General features: G+C 39.1%; 1 protein-coding gene across 2 annotated transcripts in view; it reads left to right on the forward strand.

The window, feature by feature from the left end:
- MAP2K6 (mitogen-activated protein kinase kinase 6) overlaps window positions 1-20293 on the forward strand; it is a 139288-nt gene extending 118995 nt beyond the window's left edge. For both annotated transcript variants that reach the window (XM_054456819.2, XM_063656531.1), the window contains exons 11-12: window positions 2495-2540; window positions 8070-20293. In XM_054456819.2, the coding sequence (XP_054312794.1) occupies window positions 2495-2540; window positions 8070-8147 (124 nt within the window). In that variant the 3' untranslated portion in view covers window positions 8148-20293. The remainder of the gene's footprint in view (window positions 1-2494; window positions 2541-8069) is intronic.
- Window positions 20294-22747: the final 2454 nt, after the last annotated feature.

Genomic DNA, 22747 nt, shown 5'->3' on the forward strand with positions numbered 1-22747 from the left:
GATTTAATGTTGTGCTTGTGCTTTTTGTTATTTACTTAGCGTGTTACATTGTTCCAACGATAGAGAAGAATTTCTGGTTTTTGATTTGCTTTGAACAATAGTGGGAAATTCAGGGCTTCTAGCCTGTTTATTTATTTATTTTTTTTACCAGGGTCTGTGTGCAAGTCAGCAACGCTCCTGGAATCACATTGCTTCTTCTGTGTTTCTTTCTAGGTAAACTAGCTCTTGAACTTAGAAAGAAACACTTTTGCTTCCTGGGGTTGAGGGCTGGAGACGGTCGTGGTGAGAATGTGCTTAAAGACAGACAAACCAGCTGGAGATGGTCCTTTTAAGTGAAGGGGAGAGGAAGCCGCAACAAGCAGGGACCACCTATTACACATAGCACAGCGTTTCTTAATCTCTGCACTAATGACATTTTGGGCTAGAGTGTTCTTTGTTGTGCGGGATTGCCCAGTGCATTATAGGATGTTTAGCAACATCCCTGGCCTCTACCTGTTAGATGCCAGTAACACCCTGCCACCAGATGTAACAACCAAAAATGCCTCCTGACATTTTCCATATATCCGCTGGGGAGCAAAATAACCTCCAGCTGAGAACCACCCACGTAGACTCTCAGCATCTAGGTACCTACAAAACCATCAGTGGGAGTTACACGGACTCATTCATTTCACTCAGCACACATTCCCATATCAATCGGACTTTGCCAGCTGTTAATTCCTCTTTCTAATGTGCTCTTATTTTTATCCTCAGTTGAGATGAAACTTTCTCTCATAGGTTGTCTGGTCACTGAGGTCACTAGGTCCTAGGTCTGCCCTCAATTCCAGGTTGAAACTTCTGTCCTCACATCTACCTGTAGCCTGTCTCAGGTTCCCTGGCTTCTACCCACAGCATTGCGTGGAACAAACTGGTAGGCTGATTTTAAGTTGTTTTGGTTCAAAAACTTTCTCTCTCTCTTTTTTTTAAATTTTATTTTGTTTTAAACCACAGTTGTTTGAAGTGCCTGAACTACTTCGTCCTCTCGTGGTTCTGTACCTTACCCCGTCATGCTTAGCTTCAGAGGGTGAGGCAGAGCTCACGTCACACATGCTAGGTCTCATTTGCTCAAAATGATCCGTTAGCTCAAATCCCAGCAACCTAACAATCAGTTACATTTTGATTCCTCCAACTCCAGGCAAAATTCCTTTCCATTCCAATGCCAGGCAAAGCTCCTTTCCATTCATGTATGATTTTGTGGTCCATTGGGCACAGGAGTCTGTAGGTTGCCTTGCAAATCATAGTTTTCAAAATCATCTTTTTCTGCATTCTGTAACCTGGGATTCCAACTCCAAGTAAATCGTTTCTTTTCTTTTCTTTCTTTCTTTCCTTTTCTTTTTTTTTTTCATTTTAAGGCCAGAGTTGGATAGAGGATAGGGATGGGCTGAGAATGGGGTGATGGCTTGGTCTCTTCATCTTACAGTTTTATTACTGTTAAATAATAAGTAACAGCATTTATTGCCTCCGGTATCATATGTTATTAAATGTCTGTGTCAATGGAGAGCAGAATAACCAGAAGTCACCTGACAATAGTGCATGACCATAAAGTATTTCTAACAAGAATAATTGCTGTCACTGAATGCTCTCTCTTTTGTCAGCTGTCGTAAGCAGGTCTTATTACCTTTGTCATAAACAAGTAGTATTACCTTAGAAATGTTATGGGGGGTTGGGCACAGTGGCTCACACCTGTACTCCCAGCTCTTTGGAAGGCTGAGGCAGGTGGATCACTTGAGCCTAAGACTTCGAGACCAGCCTGGGCAACATGGTGAAACCCTGCCTCTACAAAAGATACAAAAATTAGCCAGGCATGGTGGCACGTGCCTGTAATCCCAGCTACTCAGGAGGCTGAGGCAGGAAGATCACCTGAGCCTAGGGAGGTGGAGGCTGCAGTGAGCCGAGATTGTATGCCCCTGCACTCCAGCCTGGGCAATAGAGCCAGCCCCTGTCTCAAGGAAAAGAAAATAAATATTAGGGGTTTATTGCTTCTATCTCAGGCAGGTTTGGTTAGGACTGTATAAAAGCAAATTATACATTCATGGGAAACAGAAGCAAAAAGAACCAGGTACCTGACAGTGAAGAGATAACAAATGGCAATGTAAGAAACACTTGCCAATTTCTTTGTCTGTGGAAATGGCATTAAAACTGCTTTGAAGGAAAGTAGATATTTTTGAAATAAAATGGCTATAGATCAGAAAAATTAGTGTGTATGTCATTGGTAAAGTATCAAAAGGAAAGTACACACACACACACACACACAACTATTTTTCCCATTAAGGCACAACCAGAGTGATTTAAAACATGATACATAAGCGTTACAGAAGAGGAAAGTCAAGATAGGAGGCTGTGTTTTCAATACACTTTTAAAGCTGATTATGTTTAGTGTTCTACAGGTTCTGAAATCCTTGTCTAATGAAAATATATATGGCTTCTAGATTTTAATGATTATTTTTTTTTCCTTAAGCTTAAAGAAGAATTCCAAAGAACGGCCTACATACCCAGAGCTAATGGTGAGTATTGTTAGCAATGTAAACATGACTATACTAATAGCTATAAAAGGCAAAGTCACTAAGACCTAAATTATCATCACATCACCATATTGGAAGAGTTGGTTCATTGACACATCAGTGACAGGAATTGAACTCCAGGAAAGAGAGTTAAAGAGTTCATCCTACATCCTTCTTAAACATAGGTTGGGACCTGTCACTATTCTTAGTAGTTTTTTTCCAGGCTAATAAACCTGTCATGATACAGAGCAAATTATGTATATACAATTTATATTTTTGAATTTAAAAGATATAAGAAGCCTAATATTACTAAGATAAAATTAAGGAAAGTATGATTTAAGAGATTTCAATAATGTGGAAAACTTAAATGCTATTTGACTGATCAATTTTTGATCAAATATCTGGGCTAAATTAGATGAACAACTTTTTGATGGGTAGCTAGGGAGGAAAAAAAAATTTTGCTTTTTGTTTTCACTTTGGTGGAAAAAAGTAAGACAAAGCATTATTAGTTTAAATTATACTCCCTCAGCATTCACAGTTTATCACTTGCTGTGTCTATAAAAAGCAAGAGTGAAGAAAGTAAGATCTTAGCATTGTTTGTTGTATTAAAATAATGTTTCTTAAATTGTGGTAACTATAGGCTGGGCATGGTGGCTGTTCATGCCTGTGATCCAAGCACTCTGGGAGGCCGAGTTGGGCAGATTGCTTGAGCCCAGGAGTTGGAGACCAACCTGGGCAACATGACAAAACCCCACCTCTACAAAAAGTACAAAAAATTAGCCGGGCATGGTGGCATTTGCCTGTAGCCCCAGCTACTCAGGAGGCCGAAGTGGCAGGATCACTTGAGCCCGGGAAGTTAAGGCTGCAGTGAGCCGTGATTGTGCCACTGAATTCCAGCCTGGGCAACAGAGTGAGACCCTGTCTCAAAGAAAAACAAACAAAACTCTGGTAATTAGAATTCTAAGCTAATTACTAATGATTCTAAGCTAAATACAAATGGCAAGGACCTAAACTTGGCAATGCTTTGCTTTATCTAAGTATATGTTGAATGTAGGAGAAACACATTTTTGGGGGGGAGAAATATATAAAATTCAGACTATTTGCTAATTTATGATGTTAACTCCTAGATTTGTTTCAATTATCAAGGTTTTCATTTTAGCGGGGGAAAGAAGAGTTACGTTCGTGCACTATTTCAAAAGCAATAAAACACTGACACCCTTTCTTACTGGAACACAGTTATTCATCAGGCATTAAATGCTTGCTCCTCTGCTATCCCAGCCACAAGCCCTGCTGTCTTCAAGACCAACTCAGGGCATGTCTTAGAAGCATGGATTCCTAGTGTCAAATGCTGTGATGAGGTGGCTTAGATATGAGGAAGCACAGCTTGGAAATGTCGAGTCAGGAAGAGTTATAGAAAGCTGATCAGGAAGATGCATGATAGTTACAGCTAATCACATAGGTTTTCACTTCTGTTGCCTAAGCTTTGATTGAAGATTGAACCGTTTTGCAACTGGATGAATTGGAGATGAGACCATCTCCTTGGGCCTCCATTGGGTCCATTAAAAGGCAGCCCCTGGTTGCTCAGCACTCTACCATCTTTATTCAACTACAACTCAGTTAAAGAAGGAAATATGAGTAATGTTTGAGAAAATCCTAGCATAGTACATGTTTAAGTTGAATATTTTCTTCCCGATTATTTTTTAATAGCCAGTCAAAGGCTTTTTTGGTTCTGTTTACTCTTTTTTAATATGCTTATGCACCCGCTAGGGCATTTTTAAATTAATTTCACATAAAATACAGTAGATATAGAGTTATTCTTGTAGGATACTATGGAGCCTGTAATCCTATTTTATTTATTTATTTATAGTTTAACTTTTATTTTTTAGAGATGGAGTCTCATTATGTTGCCCAGGCTGGTCTCGAATTCCTGGGCTCAAACAATCCCTCTGCCTGGGCCCCCCAAGTAGCTGGGACTACAAGTGTGCACCTGTATTCCTATTCTAAAGTTGCCATGTTTTGTAACTAAGTTCAGATAAGAAGAACATTTTCTATATATTTCTGGATACTTTTTCTTCTTCCAAATGGTTTCGGATCAGAAATTTCACTGAAACACGCTTGAGAAAAAGAATGCTTAATATACATGGGCAGCTGATGTCAAATTCTACATTTGCAATATGTTCTAACCCTGTGATATTTTATGGTCTACATATATATTAATGTTATAAAATCATGTCAGTCCCCCTTTTCTTCTTACAGCATTAGTCTTTGTGGTACTGGAAATGGACTTGCCTTTTAAGACTATAACTGTTCCTTGCTTTCCTGTGGAATTGAGGTTTTCAAATGGAAAATCTGAGTCCAAACTCCCTGACTTTAGCATTGGGAAAACACTTGCTGAGAGGCAATTGTTTAGATTTTAGGAGTTGGTGAGGAAGTATGAAGGAAAAAAATAATCCTTTTTCCAGGCGAAGGACAGTTTAATTAAGGCTTTAACCTAGACATGTCCCTCTTATAGAAATCCCAAATGTTTCTCTCCCTAACACGGATTGAAGGGTGTGTATTCTTTAAGATCATGTCATTTGCTTGTTCTCTCAAATGTCACTGGGGAGTATGACTCAGTAGAATTTGTTCTTCTAAAGTAGGTAGCAGCCAACGATTTCTGTAAAGGACTAAATAGTAAGTATTTTAGTCCTTGTAGGCTATACAGTTGCTGTTTACAATGGCTCAATTCAGTGTTGCAATGTGAAAGCAGCCATATCCACTGTGTTAAAAAAAAAAAGGGGGTGTGTGTGGCTGTGTTCCAATAAAACTTTATTTAAAAAAACAGGCAGTGGGCTAAATTTGGCCTCTGGGTCATAGGTAGCTGATCCCTGTCCTAGATGATAATCACCAGAAAAGATAACCAGTTCATTCAAGTGATTGCCCAGTGAAATAATTATGTTCTCCAATTATCTTAGGAAGTTCTAGATTGAACTGTATGTTAAATAAAGATGCCTGACCCATTCAAAACCATAGTCTTAAGGGATGAGGTGCTGTGCATGGGACAGGGAGACCTGCTGGTGACTGTAGCTTGTCTGTCTATTCCTCACAGTATGTTCATGGATCTCCATGTTTTCTTCAGGCACGTCAGTGAGCCTAAATGGTGTAAAGTCCTCCCTTCTTGTTTCCCGGCTCCTCTTTTGGGAAACTCAGCCTGGGACTATAGTCTAAGTATTATTTATAGTCCCTCGTTTGCCCATTTCCTGGTTGCTGCCCTTGCTAATCTTAATCCATTGCTTATAGGAGGGACTGGGTTCCCTCTTAACCTTTTACAGCCTCAAAACCCACACAAGAAGGCAAGTCACACTTCCCATTTGTCATGCCTACCCGTTTTCCCCTCCCCCTGCCCTTCTGGCTCTCATAGCAATTTTCTCAACCTGGGAATAAATGGAAAGATGCCTAGGGATTTTCTTTTTTTTTTAATTAAAGACTTCAAGTCAGGTTATTTAATTCATTTGCAGACTTAGGCAACATCTACTGAGCTAATAGCCACTAGCAGAACCAAAGGCAAGGTGGGGCTGGCAGGTGTTGGAAGCAGTCACCAAGATAATCTGAGGTTTGGCATGTCCTGTTTTGATAGTAAAAAGCTTTTAAGTACATTAAAAGATTTCAAATGTCCAGAGGATGTGGGAAAGCTAATAAGCATGATGGTAGATTCCTTGGTAAGTGTGCTGTGTATGTGGTTACTAATCAGAAGTATGGCTGCTGTTTAGTTTTTGAGGGAGCTCAGGAGGAAGGACCTGGCACTCAGAGCTTCAGCTGATTTCATGAGTGTAAGGATCCCAGCCAGCACCCAACCTGTGTCCTCAGATGGGCAAAGGGAGAAAATCTTTTTTCCGTTTTCTGAGTCATGATACTTAATCGTGACCAGCTATCTTCTTTGGGGTTTTTATTTCTTTGTTCCTTTCCCATTTGCATTGTTTCCTAGAGTTTCCATGAGTGGGAACTCAGTTTTCCATGGAGCTGACTCATCCAACCCTCCGCTGTCAGGTTTAAAACAAATATAATTAGAAAACCTACAGCTGGGCAACATAAAGGTTGTAAACTAAACTCCCTAAAGTCAGGGGAAACAGAGTGAGTCACTTATGTGTCTGGATGTAAAAATGCTTACATTTGGCTACTCAACTGGTCATTGAAAATAGTACTACCAGGCAATCAAGGAAGTGAGCATGGGAGGTGAGACACGTGGGACTAAGTTCTACCTGTAGGAATTATCCTTTTTGGGTAGGTTTGGTTGGTTCTATTTCCACTGTAAGAACTGTGGCTCATGACCTGATATATCTTTCTAAGTAGAGGTGGCAGGTTCCACTGTGACAGCTGGGCACTTATTGTAACAAAATTGAGCAATTTGGGGAGAATTGTTCTAGTGCAGAGAAAATGGCTTCCTGTTCAGAATTGTTTTGAAATACATGGCCTCTTGAATCACATACCATGCTTGTTCCCCTAGCAAAGCATAAGACTTGTTATGTTTTTAGAGTTTACTTGATCTGAGCTGTGAGGATAGAGACTCTTCCTTTCCCTTTTCAATCCTTAATCTCCGAGTTCAGTGTTCTCTGCACATAACTAGAGTTTGGCAGTCCACATTATTTTTCAGATGGATCAACTCTTCATCAGGAGAGACATAAATGTAACTCGTGGCTTGGCAAATGGCTTTAACTGTTTTAGTCTAAACCAATTCTCCAACGTCAAGGGCAAGGGCTACCTTCCTTGCACATTTACTGTTCAACAAAATTGGCTTCTCATTCCATCATCTTTTTCCTGAGAAATAAAAGTGCATACTGCTGGCCGGGCATGCTGGCGCACGCCTGCAATCCCAGCACTTTGGGAGGCCGAGGCTGGCAGATCACGAGGTCAGGAGATCAAGACCATCCTGGCTAACACAGTGAAACCCTGTCTCTACTAAAAATACAAAAAATTAGCTGGGTGCGGTGGCATGAACCTGTAGTCCCAGCTACTTGGGAGGTTGAGGCAGGAGAATTGCTTGAACCCGGGAGCCGGAGTTTGCAGTGAGCCAATATCGCACCACTGCACTCCAGCCTGGGCGACAGAGCGAGATTCCACCTCAAAAAAAAAAAAAAAAAAAAAAGTGCATACACCTAAGAATTGTCTTATTATCTTACTACTATATTAGCCTAAAATGACCTTGTGGGGCCGAGGGCTATTCGTAAATCAGAGTTTGGGTTGTTTTTTGTCAATCTTTGTATTTTGCTGTAGATGAGACTTACGTAGCATGATTATACTTTTTTTTTTTTAAATTTAAAGAATATAGTGGAAACCTAGAGATATCAAGATGGAAAGAGTGACAGCTAAGAGACATCTTTAAAACGTTTGTGTCACTAGATGTGTGCTTGATTTTGGAAAGGGTAGGAAGAGCCCAGCCTAGCTCTGATAGGGATACTTAATCCCTGTACCAAGCAGATCTATTCATTTGCTAATCTTGTATATTGATTGTCAGTGAGAGATATTAATACCATGTTTTTTCTTTTTCTTTTCCAGCAACATCCATTTTTCACCCTACATGAATCCAAAGGAACAGATGTGGCATCTTTTGTAAAACTGATTCTTGGAGACTAAAAAGCAATGGACTTAATCGGTTGACCCTACTGTGGATTGGTGGGTTTCGGGGTGAAGCAAGTTCACTACAGCGTCAATAGAAAGTCATCTTTGAGATAATTTAACCCTGCCTCTCAGAGGGTTTTCTCTCCCAATTTTCTTTTTATTCCCCCTCTTAAGGGGGCCTTGGAATCTATAGTATAGAATGAACTGTCTAGGTGGATGAATTATGATAAAGGCTTAGGACTTCAAAAGGTGATTAAATATTTAATGATGTGTCATATGAGTCCTGAAGCTTCTCAGACTTCTCTTATTCTTTACAAAATGAATGCATTGGCCCTGACAAAAAGGTGCTACAGTAGTGATGAAATTATAAGTAGATTTGTAGTTTGTCCCATTTATTATTTTAATATTTATGTTTAAGTGCTTGGTTGAAAAGATTCCATTTTATACAAGAAGGGAGATTCAAAAAAAAAAAAAGACAAGGTTGGGTTAGCAATATTTATAGGGCTTTTATTTTTTAAGTTCAATTGTGTCTGTGGTCCAGAAGAAATTATTTAATATGCATCTTTGAGAATATTATAAAAATATCAAAAAGGAGCTCTTGTGAAATGTCTGTTCCAGCTGTTGTGACTGCTGCCATTTTTGCAAACATCTGCCCAATCCTGGGTGATCATCACATCTTTTAGGGGAAGTGGCAAGATGCTCTGGTCATACTCTTTTTCCCAACTTTGGAAAACATAAAAATCACTCATATCACAGCTCAAAGAGTAAAACATTTGGTTCTCCCGACACTTGTGGTATAGTATTAGTGGAAAGTGATTCGTAATATGATTTTATATCCACTTACCTATTCATCTACCTGTGTGTGTGTGTGTGTGTGTGTGTGTGTGTGTGTGTTTGTGTGTCTATTTGGCAATTCACAAGTCCTGCCAAGTAGTTTCTACGAGCATCTCTGTTTGGTAGGGAGGACATTTGTCAGTTTTGAGGGGGAGATGTGTTAAACCACAGAAAAAAATGGTGCCTTCTTCTGCGTTTGTCCCTCCTGCCATGTGTAAGTTCTAAGGATTGCCTTTGTAGTTAATGTACTCTTTGGCTTTGTTTGTTTGTTTTCTTGTTCAGTGAAGCAGCCTTACTATTCGTAGAAGGGCTAGAATAGGAGAAAATTAAAGGTAGTGAGTAATTATTTGATAAGATGAGGAAATAATGGGAAAGGTTGAATTAATTCCTAGGCATGGACTACCAGATGACCACAAGTTGAGTTGAGGCCGCATCTTTCTTCAGCAGCGTGCAATAGCTGGCTCCTCTATAGGAGATGAGCTTCATCGGGAGCTCCTAGCAAGTTGACTAAACAGCAAAAGTGCTTTCTCATGGCTAAATATACCCACAGGTTCTATGATTTGTAGCTCTAGGTTTCTTGATGATCAAGGAGTGAAGTAATTGACAGGGAAAATATAGACCTATGATGAATAACCAGGAAGCATTGCTTTTGGACAAGGAAGGACAGAGGATTTTAATTTTAAAAAGAAGAAAAAAGAACCTTATTTTTTCTTTCTTGGCCTCAAGTTCAATATGGAGAGGATTGCTTCCCTGAATCCTCTCTTCCTTCCCCTTTTAGATTTTGAAGTGCAATCATATATTTTTCTCTGTTTGCATTTTGTCCTCCTTGTTCTTGACAAGGAGGAGTTGCTTCTGCCCAGAATGAGTGTGACACTTCCGAACACTTCTTCATATTCAGTTCCAAGATATATCTGTTTGATTAAACATGAGCTTCCTCTGCTCTGAAGCTACCTCTGTCCTCATTTTATTCTAGCCGGAAAAGGAGTATCACCCTGGTGATTATGGCTGTTCACTTTCCTATCTATCTTCCTAAATCTGGAAGTTCTTCTCTTGGAGATCAAGAGAAAAATTACAATTGTATTCCTTACTTTATTCACCCATCTATGAAAACAGGAAGCAATAGGAAAAAAAAATCCGGTTACTCCATTTTAGCTTTTGGTGAACGATGTAAAGCAAATTGTCTCTCTGGTCTGGGTCCGATTACTCTTACCTGTTTCTCCACTTTGAGACATTCTAAACAGAATGTGTAACTTCTCATATGTATGCCTCTCCCATCTGTGAACCTAGGCCAAACTTGCAAAAACAATCATGTTAATAGTAGGGTAGAGAAAAAGTTAGTCTATCGTTCTCAACCCTGGTGCACATTGGAACCATCTGGGAGCTGTGAACACTGTCGCTGCCAATGTTCCAGTCACCAGAGATTTGGATTTAACTGGTGGGGCCTAGGAATTGGTGTTTTTTTAGTTTTTTGTTTTGTTTTGTTTTCTACACACCTTCGTGTGATTCTGATGTGAAGCTGGGTTCAGAACACTGATCTAGTACCTTCTAAAGAGAACTGACTTAAATTTACTTTCTTTTGAACATTTGCAGGGAGTAACATGCCATTGCAGAGAGTAACAAAAACAGATCCTATTTCTTTCCCTGTCCTCATCAGTGGAAATCTCTTTGTCACTATGAGGGAAGGCATGTTCCTGGGATACTGATAGGACGTTTAGAACACCTTTTCCCCAGAGAAGCAGTATTTTGCACTGTTATTAAATATCTTACATGGTAAAGTCAAAAGAATGACCTGATAGCCTCAAGAGACTAAATTTTAGAGCATGGTTTTGTTTTTAGAAAACTGTGTTGTAAGTGCCAATCAACCAACTTTTGAAAAAGTCAAGATACCTAAACTATATATAAACTGGGAGTATTCTGTACATATAGACTTATATATAAAGACATCTGTGTTCACGGATGACCCCCCAAAGTAGTTAATGCCCCACCAGCGTAGACCATCTGAATATCAGCCCTGTCTACACCTATCAATGTATTACAAAATCAGTATAGCTCTACAAAAGAGATCATGCTTATTTCCCCAGATGTATTTGATTTTGTATCATATAATTGTCCATGTTATAATTTTTGAAAATGTTTATTAAAATAGCCATTTCTTTTTTGATATTATTGGTTTAAGAGGTGTGCCAAAAAAAAGCAATATGCATAGCTTTTAAGACTATTACCCTATGTTTGTACGTATCAATGAATATTGCCCACCAGAGTAGCCACCTTGAGAGACTCCATATTTATGTAAATAATGCTATTAAATTATTTTTGCCACTTCTCTTTCAGAAGAGGCTTTAGAATCCGCTTCCTCCTCTGAGATGTGTGTCATCATTTGAGAATTATTACTTAGGTTTTGTTGTTTGTTTTGCGTTTTACAAAAATCCTTACCAGCTGTTTCCCGCTTTGATTTACCTGCCTTGTTTATCAGATTTAGCACAAAGTTGTCTTTGACAATTTCTAGAAGTTAAATCTTCCCTCAGAGCTGGAGTTTTAGCATCACTGAATCTTTGTAAAACACCATGTCATGGGCTCTGAAGATAATTTAAAATGAAGATTTCCACACCCCGCCCCCACCACCCCTGCCCAAAGTGCATGATTGTTTTTAAGCAGAGTCATTCTTCCACCAGAATAAGTGTAATCTCCCAAAATGACTACTTTGAAGGAGATAGAACCCCCATAAAGGTATATGTTTGTTGATAAAATATCAGGTAGTCAAGGATTTTGCACGTGAAGGTCACCTATTTTCTATGAATGAAGGTCCTGATGTGGGGGAATAATCTATTTTTTCTAAAGACTGTGTTTGGTCACACTGATTTAATCAGAACAAATGGGTTAAATACACAGCTTTTATCACAGTTAAGCTATCTGAAATGGAAACAAGTATGTATGGGCATGGCTTGAAATTGTTTGTATTTTACAGTTCTTGTATATCCTTCAAGCCTAGCAAAAACTTGTATGTGCCAGAGATTCCTAAACTTTCTGTGTTCAGGGTGCCATTAGTTGTCTTAGTAATTTTTTTCATGGTACCCCAGGCCAAAATATATACTTAATAGCTCAGTGTTTTAAGTAATTAGGTCCCAACAGCTTAATAATAGCAGTTTGCACAGTGTCCTGCATATGTCACTATATTTCCCTTAAAAATTTCCAACATTGGCTGAGCACGGTGACTCGTGCCTGTAATCCCAGCACTTTGGGAGGCTGAGGCGGGTGGATCACCTCAGGTCAGGAATTTGAGACCAGCCTGACTAACATGATGAAACCCCGTCTCTACTAAAAATACAAAATTAGCTGGGCGTGGTGGCACAAGCCTGTAATCCCAGCTACTCAGGAGGCTGAGGCAGGAGAATTGCTTGAACCTGGGAGGTGGAGGTTGCAGTGAGCCGACATTGTGTCATTGCACTCCAGCCTGGGCAACAAGAGCAAAACTTCATCTCAAAAAACAAAAACAAAAATTTACAACATCTTGCTTAGCCTGTGCGTGTTCTGTGGTGCCTTGGGGATAGGTCAGTACATAATTTGGGGACCACAGATATCTATTATGCCAATGTTTGCACTGTCTGCTGTTGGTGACCCTCAAAATGAAATTCTTGGCCACTCAACTCTCCACATTATTTCACTCTTTGTTTTGTTATTATTAGTATTGTTCTTGCTTGCCATTGGCGAATTCATTTTTTAACTGCAACCCTACTCTTCTTTGCTGCTCATCAGTCCTGCAATGCCATAGCGTCTTAGTCTAGAAAAATGCAATATTCATAAGCCCCAGCATCGGAGGAGGCTGGTGCTAAGATGCACAGGTTTCCTGATTTCTCTCATTGAACTTGATTTAGTGTCTTGGGAATTATAATCTCAAAGGAGGCAGAGAGGGGTTAATGTTGCATAGTTTATCACTAAAATGTCTTTGTTGACCAAGGGGCTTTATTAGTTATGCTCAGAGAAACAATTCTGTTTCTCTTAAAAGTGTCTAACAAAACACTTGTTTCTTTGGCCTGAAAGGACAATGGATACCTAGTTCCTAATTTCCTACCCAAACGCTGTTTTGGCTATGTTACTCCCTCTGCCCTCGAAGGTAAGATTTGTATATTTACAGAATTTATTGGAGCTGGTAGTCAGATCTAGTAAAATGAATTAAATGTCAATTGTGCTGGGATTTTGCCTTCTTAACATCTATCTATGACTTGAAGAGGGATTTGTTGGCTTAAAGGATCTTCTGCTTTTAATGAATTAGCAAGTGAAAAGGTATTTGAATAAATGTCGACTTCATAGAACTTTTTTTTTTTTTTTAACTTTTCAAATGGAAGGTGCAGTTTTCAATTAGGCCTCTGAAAATTTACATAGTCAGATGGAAAAATGCCAGAGTAAAATCTAGGAAGAAGGAGCTACCAGACCCGATAGAATAGAAAGAAAGCTATTTTATTCTAGGAGGTCTATGTTCCTCTTGTGTTTGAGTGGCTCTAGCACTGTTAAATGTGCTGACAACTAAAGATGCTCTTTGGGGTCTTTTTTGGCTTTAATTTGGGTACTATGGATTCTTTTGGGAATCTGTTGAAAGCTAGGACCTTTTCCCTAGGAAAATTTACATTGTATATGAAACACATAATTTTGCAAACTTTTTTTGGTTGTTGTTGGGAGGGAGTTGCAGTTTATATACTCCACAGGGTTAGTAGCTCTGTTCTGTAAAATATTGACTGTGACATCCTAGACCAGGGTTGGCAAACTTTTTCTGTATAGGACCAGATAGTAAATATTTTTGGCTTTGTGTTTTATACCATCTCTGTCACAGTTACTCAGCTCCGCTGTTGTATCATGAAAGCATCTATAAACAATACACAAATGAATGAGCCTGGTGGCTGTGTTCCAATAAAACTTTATTTACAAACCAAGCAATGGGCCAAATTTGGCCCACAGGCCATGGTTTGCCAACACCAGTCTTAGAGCATTAAATATAAAACTCTGATTAACTAGATGTATAGAGTTCTTCCATTTTAGTGACTATTGAGCTCAGCTGCTGTTGAGGCAGATTAGGAAAATGGACATAGGAAACTGGATTCAGAAAGGATGAGGACTGTTTAGTCCCATGAAAGTTTGCTTGTTAATATCCTCAGGTAAGTATGAATTGTTCTGGAAGCTGATAGAACAATTTTCTTCAGATCAAACTGAAGTACTTACTTTTTCCATTTCTATGCAATCACCAACATAATTTACTTCAATTTGGAAATAAATGTCACAATTCTCTTAGTTGTTAACTGTATCCTTGGCTTAGGTTATTTGCATTTTCTTTCTTTCTTTCTGCAGTGTGGTTTATACACAAGGAGAATCACAAACCCGGACACTAGTCAATCTCTCTATTCCCTGAACTGTACTGAGATTGGGGAATTTGGGAGGTCAGACTTACCTCAAACGTAGGAGAAGACAGATAGAGTTCTTAACCTTTTCCAACTCATCCACCTCAATTATTTGTTCACATTTTAAGGAAGTAGGAAAGAATAGTTTGAAGTCACAAAATTTGTTCTCAGGTGTTCTTAAAGCTCCCTGTTCTCACTGCAACAGAAGACTCAGGCCTACCCATTTTGTGCTGTCCCACAAAAGTAAGAGGAGTACTTCTCTTTTTTTAATCATAAGTAAATTTCAATTTTAAGGGGCCTATGCAAAATGCCTCCTTTCTGATGTGATTTTCTTGGGTTGCTGGCCCTAGTTGAATTTATGGGCCCTGTAGCCTCTAGTGGAAGTCCTGTCTTCCCTATAGAACCCAGAACAGCTATGTAATTTGCTTCACCTTCTGTTAGGACTTGCACCTTCTTTGCCATACAGAATGCTATAAAAATGACAGTCTGCCAGTGACCAAAGCTTTCTCATTTTTTTTCCTTCCAGAACAATAGCACACATCTTGGTTAAAGCTATAGTCTCTTTATTATTCAAAAAACATTCTTTTTCCTGCTGCACCATTAGGCAAACATACATTATGCTTAGAATGATACTTGGAAACTCCTTAACAGGGCATATTGAAGTATTTGATCCGGCAATTTACCTAAAAGAATGTTTTCTCTTCACCTAGGGAAATAAAACCTGAATTTCAGAGCCTCCAAAATGAAATTATCCTTCCAGGGGAAGCACATTGCCACCAAATACATCACTCACTACCTGTTTCTGGTGACTACATAGAAGATGTGTTATTTTTCTGAAGTTTAGAAAGTCACTGTTTACAGCTATGCAAATATCATTGTAATATTACAGATTTTTCTAATGAAGTAGTTTGAAATCAAGACTTTAGTGGAAGGTAATCTTTTCAGTTTCTGACCCAAATTTCTTTTTCAAACAAAACTCCTCTGAAAGCCTCTTTGCTATACAGGTGATGAAGGCACTAGCTAGTCTAAGCAGACACATAAAGTAAAAACTTTGTAGTAGGGAATTTTTGTTGGTAAGAAATCAGTATCATCTTGTAACACAAACACGTGTTAATAGAACTTAAAAATATTCAGCCTAATTCCTTGGGACTTTCAGTATCTTGACATCACTTGTATTATCATTTGAACTTGGACATTGAGCCCTTTATTTTTGGGAGTTTACAGTTAAATTTTGGAAAAAATGTGTTGTATTTCTTTCTTAGATGTTGTCAGTATGAACAGAATTTTTTTGTGGGCAGTTAATCTTGATGTGCTCCATAGCTTTCTCCAGTTTATACTTTTGCATTTCTGAGATTCAGGGTCTTTTTCAAGGAGGGAGGCTAATGTTTAAGGCCTGGAGGCTGAATTCAGGGAGAGTATTGGCAAGTTTAGGCACTTACTTGTGTCTTAATGTGGGAAACAGAACTTTCTAAGTAATCTCTGGAGTTTGTAGCTTAGACCCGGCCTTCAAAAGTCTTTTCTGTTTTCCTTTGCTGCAGTTTGCTTGTTATTTCTCTGCCAGTCACAGATGACCTGGACTGACTTAATGCTTTTGTGGTAAGGAACTGATCTGGCCATTTTCATATAACAAAAATCAAAGTCAACAATTTTGTATCAGTCTGCCTAAATGAACCCTATTGTTTCCAGTTCTTAAAAATTTAAGGGCTGTCTAAGAAAAGTTTAAGCAAAACCCTCATTCCAAACATGCAACCTTATAATAAGAACTTCCTTTAAAGATGAGCAGCAAGGTTGGGTATCTGATTTCACTAAGTAATATTCTATTGTGGTCAGAAATGAGTAATTTGCATCATTTGGTCACTACCAATATTTGTGTTGGAGTCTGTAAGATATTTCAACAAAGTAAGTCAAACCACTATCTTAGGGGATTGTTGCTGGACTTTGGAATATAAGGCTGAACAGTGATGTGAAGTCATGTTTGGGGGCTGGAAGAAGTGATAAATGCAAAGGTTGGTGCTAAATTAGGAACCCCTTGAAGGAGCAAGCTGATTAAAAAAAAAGCTGGCAGACAAGTATATCTTTTAATTTATTTGCAGTGTTACTGTATTATAGAGATGATTTCCTATGGGAAAACCCATCAAAAAGCCAAACCTTTATTGTTATTTTTCCTTAAAAATACTGAGCTATAAGAAGATTCAGAGAGTGGCATTAATTTGGATATCAGAACATTTTCTTTTGTATCCCTAGTATTATTGATTTGAAAGAGTTACCTTTTCAGACACATGGCTGAACAAAAGTAAATGATTAACGGAAAATATGATGGTTGAGAAAAAGGACCGATATGCCTAAAGCATTTTGAGAATATACACCTCATCCATCAGCCTCCTCTGGGTAAAGAAACACAAATACCAAAGCCTGACCTCCTTAACCTTTTGTTCCAGACAGCAGACATTTTTAAGAAAGGTGGATGTTAGAGAAGGTTACCTGATGAGCAGGCTTCTTTCCCATAATGCAGAGAACTGTGAATGTACTTAGAAATACACTACAGGTCTTCACCAGACGAGCTAGATTTTATAATTTTAAAATATAATACTCAAAGCTAGTTTGAAGTTTCAGAAGCCATGAATTATGGGGAAGAAGTGTTGTTTTATTTTATTTTATTTTTCTGATCTCAAATTGTTTGTCCTGTTGTACGTTCAATACTTGGGGAGATAAGAGCAAGGTACAGCTGTGGTTTTCAGACCGTATTCAGTGGTGCCCCTGAGGGTCTCTTGTGAACAGAAGGGAAAGAGAGTGTGATGAAGGTGAACTCTGCCTATCTGAACCTCTGTCAACCTCCAGTCAGAATATCTGGCTTCTAGTATTGTCCCTTTTAACTGGAAGTCTCTGTGGCCATTAAAAACTTGGGAACGTTGGATTAAATGACCACTTTAGGACTTTAAACAGTCTCAAATATGGGAAATTTTATAGCCAACCATGGCTGTGAGTCCCTGGCTTTTGCTGTATTGAGTATGCTCACAGAGATAGGGAGACAGGTGGCAAGAAGACAGGGTCATTTAATTTTAATTGAGCATAAATCATTTTGAAAGAAAAGTGCAAGGAATTATTGTATGACAGCCATGCACTACAGATCCTTACATGGGGCATTTTCCTAAAGTGGTTGAGAATGACCTGATCTTTGTTCACCATCTCAGTGACAAGGAGTGGAGTGACTGGGCTCTTCATATGCAGTGGAATTTTTGCATCTCTAGGTTTGCAGAGGCAGGAGTTACCATTTTCGTTCATTGACCTATCATAAAAAAGCAAATCCTTTGGACAATGTTGACACAGACAGGGGTACGGTCTGAGACTCAAGCTAACAGAGCTACCCCTTGCTGCATTTGGCAAAGGTGTTGTAGGTGGAGAAGGGTAATGGAAACCTGGTACAGCCTTTAGAAGCTGGAAGCTATGGTGGTGTATCTGTCGTGAACTGCACACAAGGGAATGCTTAAACACCAACTGAGTCATATCAGGTGCCTTGTACACACACATAAAGAGTCTGGTGAATTCTGACAGTGTTATGTTTGCCACTGGAGCAAATTTAATAGCTGGGGTTTCACAGCAACTGTTTTAGAACACTGTATGTGCCAAACATTTACATTGGGCAGCAGTTTATAGTGTTCTTGGCCAATCTGCATAAAAGCCACTTGAGGAGGTTTGATTAAGAAAATTATGTTTATCTCCTGTATTACCTCTGTGTTTGATTTATTCTTTAGTCTCAAATTTATTTTCTGAGTGGAGTGATTTTCTATATGAACTGAGATGACGTTTTAATAGAATAATAGGTATTTTTAGAGGAAAAGTATTTTTTGTGTAATTCACTTACACAACTAGGACATACTTCCTATGATACTGAATCATCAAATTGAGTCATTTAAAGCTGAAAGAGGTGTTAGGAATGTAGTTTCACATTATTTAAATACATGAACAGTTTTCTATATATTTTGTGAAAATCTTGATGAGACACTAGAATTTCTTTATGGAATTGAACTTTACAAGAATGTTAATAAAAGAGGTGGATTTCTTCAGCTTTCTTTGTGCTTCAGTTTCATGGCTGAAAATGCTGCTTCCATTTATTAATATGGTCTTTGTAAGAAAACACAACAACACGTTTTCTTACCTTCTGTAAATTTTGTGATAGACACATGTTATTTGTATATATGATTGATTGTTTGCCTATGTTGCACCCTAAAGTTATTTTCAAACCATGTTTATTGCAAAGAGAGCCTTTGGGCAAGTGGAAAATGCCCTGATGCTAGAATGAGGTAGTTCCATAAGCTAGTTAGGAGCTTGCTACCTCTTCTTGGTACCTGAAATATTCTGAAAGGAGATCAGAGAGGTCCTATGCACCCTTGTCTTTCAAAACCCACCTCCAGCACTTCAAAGTAGTGTCTCTGGAGAATTTGAAATAAAAGAATGAATGCTACTCAGTGGATTCCCTCATTGGGGCGCCCATCTTTCCTGCCAGGTGCAGTTTTTTCCGGTTGGAATCATCTCTTCTTTATGGATTGCCGCATTGTCTCTTTGTGAATGAGGCAGGCTGAACTGTAGAGCATGAAACTCATTAGAAGTTTATAAAGTAAAGACCTCTAAAGCATGTGGGTGGAATGTTTCCATGCTCTTGAGGTGAATATTAAATTTAAATTCTGGCATTTGGGAACTCTGCTTGTGAGCTGAAGAAGGAAAGAAGGAGTTGGGGGTGTATATCTAACTGTGTTTTTCTATATGGAAATACATGAGCATCAAGTGATAACTTCAATAAGGCCTCAGGATTGTATTTAAAATATCTGTTTTGTGGGACAGCATGCCTTTGTTTTCTTTGCCTGTTGGCTTTGGTGGCTCCAAACATTTTCATTTTAGGCTAGCTTTCCTGTCACCCAGGTTGTGTGCATTTTTTTTCATTTGAACTATTGTTTATCATTATTAATGATGTTATCTCCAAATCCTAAAGCCAAGGAAATAGCCAGTATGCAGGACTTGCAGTAGATGTAAGCATTGGTGTTAACATAGGTTAAGTTTTAATAGTGTTCCCAGAAATATACTGAATTGAAGGATAATGTAGCTTTAAAGAAATTATGTTTGTTTTTAACATTTGGAGAAGCCACCTGTCCTGGGTCCCTATTCTTGAGAAATTCATCTTTTCCTGCAAATAACATTGATGGGGGACAAGACTGGATGACTGACTTCTATCAGTCAATAGACAAGGAATTATAATAATTGCCAAAGGTGAGGGTAATTTTGCCTTACAAGTATGTAGGTCATTCTGTGGTGAAATTTCCCATCACATCTAGTAAAAAACAACCTTTTCATTTCCCTCCTTTCTAATCCAAGATCATATTTTTAAAAAGTAAGTTTCTGATGTGCCATGAAATATTTCTGTGAATCTGTGTTTTTGACCAAGGAAACAGCTGAGATGTTAAACCATGTGGTTGTTCCACGGTTCATCTGGCTACTGTTCTGGGTCCCCTCTGACCACCTCAAAAAGAAAATGAAATTGGGAGATTAAATCAAGCTTGACCTCCTCTTTTAATGAGGAACTTTCACGTTGACTTCCTATCTCAGGATATTCTTCAGTTTCATACTGCTGAGGAGAAAGGAACAAGCTGCAGACACTGTAACTGGTCTCCAGATGTGTGTATATGCGTGTAAAACTTCACACCGTGTGTGTTGTGTTCAATGTTGTGTCAATCTACAAACTGACTCAAACAACAGTTCAACGATAGCGAAGACAGTGATAATGGCAAAAAACACCCAACCACCCTTTTCCGTCAAAGTGCTTGCTATGACTTTCATAGCTAGGACAAGTAAAATTAAGTATTCAGGAGCAAAGTGTTCTTGAAAGAAAATGGTGTGTTGATCTCATAAGAAAATGTACAACCAATAAAAGACATTTTAAAAAGTGTAGTGAGTCTGTACGTTAATTGAGTTGTTGGAAACCCTACGTTCCAGGAACATGGTATAAAGGGCTCTCTCGGTAAAAGCTTTCCTGGACTATATATTCTTGTTATTCTTTCTCTATGCTTTTCCTATTTCTACCGTGGCACTTCCAAAACAGACTAGAACAAAACCTAACAACACAACAGGATTGCAGTCGTATTAGTCTGTTTTCATGCTGCTGATAAAAACATAACTGAGACTGCGCAATTAACGAAAGAAAGTTGTTTAATGTACTCACAGTTCCACATGGCTGGGGAGGCTTCACAATCACAGTGTAAGATGAAAGTCATGTCTCAACATGGTGGCAGACAAGAGGAGAGAGAGAGAGCCCAGCAAAAGGGTAACCCCTCATAAGACCCTCAAATCTCTTGAGACTTATTCACTATCATGAGAACAGTATGAGGGAAACTGCCTCTATGATTCAATTATCTCCCACTGGGTCCCTCCCACAACATGTGGGAATTATGGGAGCTAAAATAATTTGGGTGGGGACACAGCCAAACCATATCAGCTGCCCTGAAGACTCATTAGAAAATCATTTCAAGGCCAAGGGCAGTGGCTCACGCCTGTAGTCCTAGCACTTTGGGAGGCTGAGGCAGGCAGATTGCCTGAGCTCAGGAGTTTGAGGCCAGCCCGGGCCACATGGCAAAACCCCATCTCTGCTAAAAATACAAAAAATTATCTGGGTGTGGTGGTGCACATCTGTAATCCCAGCTACTTGAGAGGCTGAGGCACAAGAATTGCTTAAACCTGAGAGGCGGAGGTTGTTGCAGTGAGCAGAGATCATGCCACTGAACTCCAGCCTGGATGACAGAGTGAGACTCTGTCTCAAAAAAAAAAAAAAAAAAAAAAAATTAAAAAAAAAAATCATTTCTAGTCTACTTCAGACTCAATATATTTGGTTTTTTTTTTCTTCCCCAAGACAGAGTCTTGCTCGGTCGCCCAGAGCTGGAGTGCAATGGCGCAATCTTGGCTCACTGCAACCTCCGCCTCCTGGGTTCAAGGAATTCTCCTGCCTCAGCCTCTTGAGTAGCTGGGATTACAGGCATGTGCCACCACCCCTGGCTAATTTTTGTATTTTTAGTAGAGACAGGGTTTCACCATGTTGGCCAGGCTTGTCTCGAACTCCTGACCTTGTGATCCGCCCGCCTCGGCCTCCCAAAGTGCTGGGATTACAGGCGTGAGCCACCGTGCCCAGCCTCAGACTCAATATTATTATAGGCAGCATAGGTTGGAAGTGAAGGCCAAGATTTTATTATTAAAATCAGATGGCTTTTGGTGAGGATGAGTCCAGATGGATCAAGTGAAAAGATTAAGACCAACTGTCTTTTGGCTTCCATGTGTTGCTGACACTGAACTATGGGGCCAAACTAGTCATTCAAGTTTTTCCTGGTCCTATAGGTGTAATATTAGGATATTTGCTTTACGTGATCGGTCAGTGCCATGATCCAGATGTTCTGGGAAAGAAAATCTTAGTACAAGTAAATATGGTTTTACTTAGTACAAGTAAATATAGTACAAGGCACAGTTCTCTGATTTCTCCTATAAATGGAGGGACTAGATCCATTTGACTTGTATCCATATTAATCCAGTTTAGAGAAAAATTGCTAGACCTGAGTGTTCCTGTTTGAGTGGATCACCAGTTATACCAGGAAGGACACATTTATCTCTAGCTTGCTTCTTTTGTTTTTCTCAAACTTTTTTAAAATTTTATTTTTATTTTAAGTTCCAGGGTGCATGTGAAGGGTGTGCAGGTTTGTTACACAGGTAAACTGTGTGCCATGGTGATTTGCTGCACCTGTCAACCTTCCACCTAGATATGAAGCCCAGCACGCATTAGCTATTTTTCCTAATGTTCTTCCACCCCCCACCCCCCACCTCCCAACTTAGTGTGTGTTGTTCCCCTTCCTGTGTCCTTGTGTTCTCATTGTTCAGCTCCCACTTATGAGTGAGAACATGCGGTGTTTGGTTTTCTGTTCCTGTGTTAGTTTGCTGAGGATAATGACTTCTAGCTCTATGCATGTCCCTGCAAAGGACATGATTTCATTTCTTGTTATGGCTGCATTGTATTTCGTGGTGTATATGTGCCACATTTTCTTTATCCATTCTATCATTGATGGGCATTTGGGTTGATTCCACGTCATTGCTATTGTGAATAGTGCTGCAGTGAACATATGCGTGCATATATTTTTTAAAAGAATGATTTATATTCCTTTGGTTGTATACCCAGTAATGGGATTCTAGCTTGCTTCTTAAACAGACTGATGCTGCTGAATCAGAAGTAGACTTTTTTAAAAGCCCTTGGTGTTTCACGTCAGATTTAAATCATTTCAAGAGTTAGAATCCAAAGGAGAGGGCTCACTCTACTTCTGTGTACGTTACTCAAATGACTTCCCAGGGACCATGGACTCTATTATGCTG

Source organism: Pongo pygmaeus, chromosome 19 (genome assembly GCF_028885625.2).
Source record: "Pongo pygmaeus isolate AG05252 chromosome 19, NHGRI_mPonPyg2-v2.0_pri, whole genome shotgun sequence".
NCBI lineage: Eukaryota > Metazoa > Chordata > Mammalia > Primates > Hominidae > Pongo > Pongo pygmaeus.